Genomic DNA, 9,982 nt, shown 5'->3' with positions numbered 1-9,982 from the left:
GGAGAGAATGGGAGTCATGTACAGAGCCCCACTGGGCTGTTAGTCATGCCATTCTCTAGACTGTGCCCCCTCTAGTTTCATCTTTCCACTCCTATCAAGCGATATGAAAACCCTTTTTTTGCTTAATGCTGCCTTCTTTGAGAACCTGTAGCTTGAAAAATTTCTTGCAATATTTAAATGACTAGTTAGGCCACTAAAAGCAATCACCACGCTTCCTCTGCATTTCTTGGGACATAAAATCTCTGGGCTGGCAAACTCTGTTGGGGGGGGGGGTTTCCTTTCAATATATGTATGGCTCCATCAGTTCAAGCTTTTAAGAAAGTTTTAAAAACTCGTTTGTTTTCTGTGGCTTTTAATTGAAGGTTTCACCATATATATGCTACTGCTGGAGTTTTTTGTTGTTTGCTGTTGAATTGCATCGCGCCAGTCTTATTGATTGACATTTGAATTATAAGTCAGTGTTTACTGAAAAAAATTGTATATTGTTAACTGCCTTGGAACATCTATAATCTTAAAATACTTCAGTAAGTAGGACATATCTACATCTTGCATAGGCTTACTGTTTTAGCACTGAAAAGGAAGTAAGCATCAAAAGAGTGATACCCTACTCTACTGCACCAGACTGAGAACATTAAGAATTGATTGGAAATATTGAAGTTTATTTTAAATTGGATAAGCACAAAGGTTGCTGACTCCACCCAGTTTTTTAACTGTCTTTAGCTGGATGCCCCTGAGAAGCTCATATGCAAGGCTTGATGGAGATGCATAATATGTGCAGCAAACAAAGATATACTAGGTCTGATTAGGGAGGCTCCATTATTTTGCTGCTAATGATAATGACTATTTGTAGTCTAATAATTTGTCTAAAACCCTTAAAACTAATCTAAGGTAATGGCAGTACTGTAGTTATATCTGTGGCAATGAATTATATACCATGCAGCAATAAACTATGTGCAATGAAGTTCTTCCTTTTGCTTGCCCTGACTTAGTGCCAATCAGTTTCAGTAGATGACCCTGAATTATTCGGTTCTTGTGAAGAAGAATTTCTCCCATCTCACACTTTCCATGTTACAATGGGAAGAATCATTTGATTCCGATTGATTAGTTTCATCTGACTTATAGCACAATCCTGTGCATATGTTTACTCAGAATAAAGTTCCTATTATGTTCACTTGGGGTTTACTCCCTCGTAGGTGTGTTTAGGATTGCAGTCCTGGTCTATTTTTTTGGGTTCTGCTGAAACTTCCAGTTTGAGATCCAAAATCCCTTTTCACATTCGCATTCCACAGCAGAGTGAACAGAGCCCTCCATATATGCATAGAAAGAGTTGACACTACTCAGGACACCTCTAGGCAAGGGTCTCCAGTATGCTATTGCAATAATGCAGGTAATTGCATTTCCAGCTGTTATAACATACCAGTAGTCTCTGTGCATGTGCAATGATGCTTTTAAAATCTTCTGACATGTTTTTGCATTGTGTATATTATGTGCCAGATTCCCCATAGCATCAGAATTGTTTCCATGATTCCCATGTAGAATAGTGGGGGATAACGCTAGGATCTACATAATTGCAAAACAATGGGCACAGATCACATCCCTTCCCTTTCCACATGCACACTAGGTGACACCCTAATGCTTATGGTACTGCAGGGTGCCTGTCTGTTTGCTGCTACTTCAACATCACATGTTCTTCTTTCTGAAAGAATACACACAGAGAGAGATCCTAGGTTACCAGCCAGCATAATTATGAAAACCTGGGTTTTGTCAGACACGAATCTTACAATCCACTTCAGGTTACGATTTTAGCAGTTATGCATTACAGACCCACAACATATTAAAAATGTGATGTTTGAACAAGAGAGAATTACTTCTGAGTAAACATGCATAACATTGGACTTTAAAACTGCCATCCTAAACACACAATGCAAGCCTATACTTGTCATTCAGAAGGAAGCCCCACTTTTGTGTGTGTTGTTTAAAAGCTTGCGCATTGTAGAAACACTGCAATGTTCAGGGACCACACAGAGGTCTTTAACAGGTACCGAACAAAACAGCAGTTTGAGACATGTCTAGTAAAGTGTTGCAGGCTCACCTAGGAGTAGCACAGTAGGAATTACTCCTGGGTGGCACTATGGGTTAAACCACAGAGCCCAGGGCTTGCCAATCATAAGGTCAGCAGTTCGAATCCCTGTGACGGGGTGAGCTCCCGTTGCTCGGTCGCAGCTCCTGCCAACCTTGCAGTTCGAAAGCATGTCAAAGTGCAAGTAGATAAATAGGCACCACTACAGCGGGAAGGCGTTTCTGTGTGCTGCTCTGGTTCGCCAGAAGCAGCTTTGTCATGCTGGCCACATGACCTGGAAGCTGTACGCCGGCTCCCTTGGCCAATAACGCGAGATGAGCGCCGCAACCCCAGAGTTGGTCACGACTGGACCTAATGGTCAGGGGTCCCTTTTCCTTTACCTTTAAGCATACATTGGATTGGGATGTAAGGCTGCTGCAATCAACACACTGAATTGAGAGAAAGTTCCTTTCAGTTCAGTGGGAATTACTTCTGAGCAGACTCGCGTAGGATTATGGCTGCATATTTCTGACTATTCTGAACCCACAAATACGCTGCAGACCAAATGCTTGTTTTTTTCCACTGGGTGTGCAACCTGACAGCCTAAAGCTGTGGTGGATGAGGGGGAGCCTGTGCAGTTATTTGCAACTCACTGTGACCGCAATAGCCTACATCCCACCTCAGCACATAATGCTCTGAAGAAAACAGGTTTATGAGCAGTTTCAGCTCAAGAGACCATCCCAGGGTGTTTATACATTTTCTGGTCACCTCCAAATTGGTCAGTATTTTGTGGGAAGGAATCAAGTGCAAATGTAGGTTTGTAGGATTAAGGTGTTCTTGTCCTAGCACTTCAAACCCACTTAAAAGAACAGAAATGGGTTTTTTTTTGCAATTAGGAAAGCAACAGGGAAACCCACTGAGAAATGTCAGATGAATGAATGATTAATGGGAAGATGTATAACTGCCACACAAATGCAACCTCCCAGCAAACAAATCAGAACAAATGCCGAATAAAGATCAGGTGTACCGTAATCTAAACTCCATATAAACTTTGTGTAAGCAAATCAAGGGAATACTCAGTAGACAAGTCCTCTGGAGGACCTTCTGTCATTTGATGCTGCTGGTATACAGTATAGCTAACATGAATGAATGTTACCCTTTTAGAACTGAGAAACTGCAGAATTGTAAACCTGATAAGGTGATCCAAATACAGGATAACTGCCAAATAATTTTTTGTGGTCTGTGTTGATTCGTTTTAAACGTACTGTATTTCTTGGTTTCTTTCTGCTTGTTCCAAGTACAATTCTAGACCTATTCACAGGCCAGTTCTACCATTGGGCAGGGTGAGATGGTTCAGGTGCTGCAGGGCAAGGAGCAGTGGTAGGATGTTGGAGGACAGAGTGGCATGTGCCACATGGCCTATCCTATTTTTTCCTAAGGTAATCCTAATTTCTTCTAAATTAGCCTGCTACTCTCAGGTGCTGCCCTATCACCAGTGTTGACATAAGATTCAGCTGGCAGTCTGGTTACCTTCTGTGCACAGAACACAAAGTGGGTGCCATCCTGTCTTTTGCTTCAGGCAGGAAAAGGTGTTGTGCCAGCACTGCCTATTCAGGCGTTCCAGTTGTACAAGGGAGATGCACACCCTGGCCTCACCTCTCTCTGTCACATCACTGTTACAGCCTGCATTGGGGCCCAACTTCTGCATCAGGACCTTTTCTCTGCTCATGTGGGATTCCTACATGATTTACCAACATGAGTATGGAAGCTCCCTGCTGCAGAAGTCCAACCCCAATGTGTGGAGGGCAACAAAGCTGATAACACAGAGGGGGCAGAGAGTGGCTGTTTGAGGACCAGCCAAGCAGTTACAAATAATGCCTTCTCTATGATGGCGCAGCCCATGGAGTCTGCTTCCTGTTGAAATTCATCAAGCCTTGATGTTTTTCGGGTTTAGGGATTTGGCCCAAATCTGAGTATGTAGGAAGGCCTTCAGCTGAAAAACATTTCTCCACTTATTATGACTATGTTAAATTGTATTCCTTTCTCTTTGCCCTCGCTTTGTTTTTCCTGGGTGTTGAGTTGTTTGTTAGTTTTGTCAATTTTGGATTTCTGTTCTTACGATGTTGATATTTTCTGGTGGTTGTCAATGTATTTTGTGGGGTTTTATTTTATTGCAATATGCTTAGAGTTTCTAAAAAAATTTTTTGGGGGGGAGCAGGATATAAGTTTTTAGATCAATATCATACTATTTTAGCAAACTTCCGAAACTTGAGACTGGGCTCATTCATACCTTGGCATCTCATGGAATAACGCTGCCTGTTCTTGCAGATGCTCAAAATCAGAAGATAATAGATTAGGCTTCAGACAGGGTGGGAATATCTCAGGAGCTTTGTTTATACAGAGCACTGGTCATATCTTCCCTAAAAAAATTCTCCTCTTTCTGAAAAAGTGCTGGTGAACTAAGCCTTGAATGTGTTCTAAACAGTGCTTTTTCCCCTGGGGTTGCGCAGGGGTAAGCATACCCTTAGACATTTTGTGAATCTTTGTACTTTTGTTCATTTACTGTATTTATTTTCCCCGATTTGAACAATAAAATGCTGATTTTCTCGAGTACCCCTAAACATTTTTTTAAAAGAAAAAAAGCACTGGTTCTAAATGTATGGTGTTGTGGATCTGCCCCCTGGGCTTTGAGATTTTGAAGGCAGGACATGTCCCCGCGCAGAATCAGCTATGCCGAGGATTCCTTTCTCCCAGGATGCTTCCTGTCTGGCATATCAAAGCGTCCACACTGCTGCAGTAAAATGTGCCAGGGCTTTTCTCCTCGAAATTATTCATTCCTTTAAAAAAGAAAAAGAAAAACCCTATCCATATTTGAGTTTTTTCTAATTCTTTTTTGGGTCCCCCCCCTCGCCGTCCCGTTAAAGATATGTGCTTCTCCTAAATTTAAGGTGGGTGGCCGTGTTTGTTATAGAAAAAACAAAAGAGGGTCGTCAAGCGTATATTCTCTTTGATGTAGTAGTGGGATCATCGCTACCAGAAAAGCCACAGAGGTTGAAAAATGCGTGGGTTTCAGATTTCTTAAGGGAAAATATTTTACATTAATGTTACTATCCTGAACATATCTACTCTGAAGTAAATGTTTCTGATTTTTGTAGAGTTTCCGTAACTTTCAAGTAAAAATGCTTAGGATTGCAGCTTTATTTTAATGCAAACAACAAAGCTGAAATGGATTGTTGCATACAGTAATAGATTTTCGACAGATCATTGCATTGCAACCAACAAGCAGTGATTCGGGCTAGTTCTGTTCTCTAAGTGCATTTAGCCTCGGAGCTAAATTTTAAGAACCTGAGTTTCAGCAAACCTTATGATGAACCTGTTAAAAAAAAATCAAAGTCTCTGTGAAAGATTGTGTTTCATAATTAGTCAATGCAGGTCTAAGAAGAGGCATTCTCCCACACCCCTAACCCAGTCATTTCTTTTTCTTTTTTGGCAATAGAAACTTGCTGTGTGTGTTTTGTTTTTTTTAACTTGGCTGCAGCCGCACAGTACATTTAAAGCGTATCTGCCCCCAAAGAATCCTGGGAACTGTAGTTTGTTAAAGCTGCTGGGAATTGTGCCAGAGTTGAAGAGCTTTCTCCCCTTATATTTAAAAAAACATGTTTTATTGTTTTATTTTTAAAGTCTGTTAGGAAAAGGCGAGTGGAGTTACACCATAACATGAAATGAGTTATCTCATATAAGGCCTGTACAGCTCAGGACCAGGCAACCTGAGAGACGCCCTTATTATCCCTTATATACCTAGTAAGTCAATGAGGTCTGCAGCAGAGCTTCTGCAGGTTCCAAAGATGTCAGAAGTCTGTTCCACGGTAACTGGAAGCAGCAAATTGGGTGCAGCTGCCTCTGTTCTTCAGAATAGTATGAGATATGTCGGACACCTATTCTTTGCACTTCCCAGAAACAACTGAAGACCTTTTTGTCTGATGGGCTTTCCCAGCTAGATGAATGGGTCTCTGGCATGGGTGCCTGTTTTGTACTGTATTGTTTCTTAAATATATCTGTGGTGCTTTAAAACACTTTTTGCTGTTTTAATTGTACATCACCATGAGATGCTTGTGTACAGTATATGGTGATGACTAATAACAACAACAAGAAGAAGAAGAAGAATATTAAATACATTTCGAGCACATTCAAAGCACATTCTCTCAAAGAATCCTGAGAACTGTAGTTTACCCCAAGCAGAGCTACAGTTCCCAGCACCCTTTAACTACAGTTCCCTGGATTCTTGGGGTGGGGGGAGCTTTGAATATACCTTAAAGGTACATTAAAGGTATATAGCTTAAGAATTAAATATGGGCCTCTGTTTCAATAGGAAATAGGTGTATGCGTATATATGTGTGAAAAACGTGTATTGCATGTGGGACTAGCCTTGCCCTCTCTGAAATGTGACCCCCAGCAGCTGTCCACTGTGGTAATATTGTCCTCCTGCTTTTGGTTAAGGAAGAACCTTAACACAAATACGTAGAGTTATATATTTCTTAATCAAAATTAAGAAAGCTTACTGTAAGAAACCCAGACTTCATGGAAACAAAACTGTTTGGAAAACAAAATTGGAACAGCTTCATCATGGTAACAGAACATTTAAAGTAAAATAAAATACATAGTTATGGTTTAGTTAAACATACGTTTATTGCTTTTTTGGCAGGTGTTTTTTCACATTATTGCTTCAAAGAATATTTGCTATAGAATTACACAACAACTTTTTTCATTTTCCTTCTCTACTCATTTAAGCATATTTTCAACCAAGGATCAACAGCTGTTCATCAAACTAGTAAAAGCTACATGAAATCTAGATATGGGGAGATAAGCAGATGGGAAGCAACTGTACATACAGCTAAAAGCATTCACTTTTCACCAGCATATATTACTGTAATTGCAACTATTTAAATCTATAATACCACCATTTTAGACAGTTGAAATCACTTTATGAAGTCTTACATACTGGTAGGTTAAATCTGCCTGCTTATTGTGCAGTAGCAATTGGTAGGCAATTTACATAAGTGGGAGCTGATTTTATGCATTTGATATACATGTTTGGATAACTGAATTCTACCTCCTTGATATTACTGTGATTTACATCAAATGGACAGAATCTTTATACCCATTCTTTTGACATACTTAGTACATGCTTCTAACTCATCTCCCTGCCCTCCTTTCCCCAAATAGCGTAGCTCAGAAATCTTGCTGGCTTTTTGCAGCAGTCCAGCCAACATTATACAGTACCACTCTTGAAGGCTTACAAACCTACCCCTTTGCTCTCTGGGTCTCCTACCCGAGCTGATGTTGCTGGTGTGGGCTTCTTTCTGCCGGCAAATAGGAGGCTTGTGTCTGTGGATGAAAAGGACAGGGCTGAACTTTGCACATTTCCCCTTTTGCTGCAGAAAGCAGGGAAATGCTTCAGGGCCTGCTGTCGGAATTGCTGATCCATAAAGACATAGATGATAGGGTTAACACAGCTGTTTACGAATGCCAGGCAAGCACTGATGGTCAGCCCCCACGTGAGAGCCATCATTGCTGAGCAGGGGGGATGGATGTCCTGGGCCATGGTGAAGACGAAGAATACCTTTAACACGTTGAAGGGCAGCCAAGAACAGATAAATGCTCCAACGATGGCAAAGATGATCTTGAGGGCATTGTTTCTCCTCTTGCCTAGGTGGACATGGCTCCGAAGCTTGGAGAAGATAGAGCAATAGCAGAACAAGATTACTCCCAAAGGCAGGAGGAAGGTCAAGATGAGCATAATCAAGCTGAAGGTGGGGGAGGGCTTGTCATGGCACAAAAACCTGTCATCCACCAGGTTCAACTTTCTGTAGAATAGAGATGGCATTCCCAACAGAAGGGAGAACACCCAGATGCAACCACAGCTCATAGCTATGCTCTTCTTGGTGCTGACGGTCCTGGAATCCCACTGCTTGGTCATCACGAGGAAGCGTTCCACACTCATGCCCATCAGGAACAAGATGCTAGAGCAACGGTTCACAGTGATGGCATAGCTACTGAACTTGCATAGCCCCTCGCCAAAGCACCAGTAACCAAGAGCTTTTGATACAGCCCAGAAAGGCAGAGTGCATACGAAGACCAGGTCAGCCACGGCCAGGTTGAGGACAAAGGTGTCCACGAGCCTCTTCCGGCCTTCCTTTCGTGCCATCAACAGGATCACAAAGAGGTTCCCAAAGAAACCAATGAGGAAAGTAATGTAGTAGACGGTGGGGATAAAAATATAGGCAAATGGTAGTTCTTGCAGGTGGCAAATGTCATAATTCGCCAGGTCACCATAATTGTCTATAGTGGATGACTCAAAATCGCCACTCCAGGTTTCAGTCATCGATGATCCAGTCACCATCTGAGCAGGTTCCATCTCTTGGCAAGGACCAACCAAAGAGTATTAAGTGCTGCTACTGCATAGGCTGGGCAAAGCACTTTGATCTGTATCAGGCTGGGTGTCTTTCTTTTTAAAAAAAAATTGAGAAGTTGTTTTCTTGTTGCTTTTAACTTCCTTTTGTTTTCAAGAAGAGTTAAGGGTGGGGCCAAGCTAGAAGGTATCAGATCAGCCTAATTTTGGAAACCCAAGATTGCAAAAAGTGGGTATTGGCATTCCTGGGTGTGGCCAGGGGCACATATGCACTCAGTGGTGAGGTGGAGTGTGCCACGATGTGCAAACTCAATGACAACTGCTTTTTTCGTTGCAGAATTTTGATTTTGATTTTATTTTAGTGAGATGAATTACTGGCCATAAGCATGCATAAAACAGGCCTTTTAGATGGAGATGTTAGTATAATGGATTTGGATATATAGTTTTATATATGTTTTTTATTACTGTAAATAGCAAATTGTTTTCTGGATGCCTCATGTGAAGTGATTCTTAAACGAAATGATCAGCATATACAAAATTGTTTGTCTTCACACAGAGTATAATGTCAAGCTCTGCTCTTTAGCACTACTGTACTGCTTTATTTTTCAATAGGGTTTCCACCTGAGCTCTCAAAGCTATTAAATTGCTAGTGCAAAATTAGGCGCCAGGAAAAAACCCAAGCTTTTGGCTAATTAAACAATTGATGGCTTTTTAAAGTATGCAGGGGCGGGTTTATTCCTTTTCTTTGTTACTATGGTATGTGTTTTGTGCTTTTATATTGTCAACCGCCCTGTGATCCTCAGATGACAGGCAGTATAGAAATTTAATGAATAAAAAGAAGAAAATAAGTGTTGCCTGCAATCACCGGGAAAAAAATTATTTCCTAGACCTTATGTTTTCCCACAAATCCTTCATGCTTCCTCTCCTGCTTCCTGCTCATTATGTTGAAATAGGGCCCTGGACTTCTGTCCCCAAATCCTGCCTTGATGGCACCACTGGATGTGGGACACAGGTCTGAGGCTGACTATCCACTAGGAATAGGGACGCGGGTGGTGCTGTGGTCTAAACCACTGAGGCTCTTGGGCTTGCTGGTCGGAAGGCCAGTGGTTTGAATCCCTGCAACGGAGTGAGCTCCCGTTGTTCTGTCCCAGCTCCTGCCAACCTAGCAGTTTGAAAGCATGCCAGTGCAAGTAGATAAATAGGTACCGCTGCAGTGGGAAGGTAAACAGTGTTTCTGTGCACTCTGGTTTCTGTCACGGTGTTCCGTTGTGCCAGAAGCGGTTTAGTCCTCCTGGCCACATGACCCAGAAAGCTGTCTGTGGACAAACACCAGCTTGCTCGGCCTGAAAGCAAGATGAGCGCCACAACCCCATAGTCGCCTTTGACTGAACTTAACCGTCCAGGTGTCCTTTACCTTTTTTTTTACCTTTACCCACTAGGAACATCAGGTTTCCTCCCATAGTACTATGGGAGGGTTGAAAGAGCATCTTTAATGAACACAAATGTTCCTGAGA

The 9,982-nt window shown here is 41.8% G+C and overlaps 1 protein-coding gene across 1 annotated transcript; it reads right to left on the bottom strand.

Moving 5' to 3' along the window:
- Positions 1-6,747: 6,747 nt before the first annotated feature.
- Positions 6,748-8,518, bottom strand: GPR25 (G protein-coupled receptor 25). Its single transcript, XM_035121611.3, has one exon. It carries the CDS (start codon positions 8,472-8,474, stop codon positions 7,353-7,355), a length of 1,122 nt encoding a protein of 373 aa, XP_034977502.2. The 5' UTR covers positions 8,475-8,518; the 3' UTR covers positions 6,748-7,352.
- Between the last annotated feature and the right edge of the window lie 1,464 nt (positions 8,519-9,982).

Source organism: Zootoca vivipara, chromosome 7 (assembly GCF_965207765.1).
Source record: "Zootoca vivipara chromosome 7, rZooViv2.hap1.1, whole genome shotgun sequence".
In the NCBI taxonomy this organism is placed as follows: Eukaryota; Metazoa; Chordata; class Lepidosauria; order Squamata; family Lacertidae; genus Zootoca; species Zootoca vivipara.
This window is presented reverse-complemented; position numbering and strand designations above follow the sequence as displayed.

Excerpts from the sequence above, each read along its gene's own strand:
- GPR25 (XM_035121611.3), bottom strand. The coding sequence starts at position 8,474 with ATGGAACCTGCTCAGATGGTGACTGGATCATCGATGACTGAAACCTGG.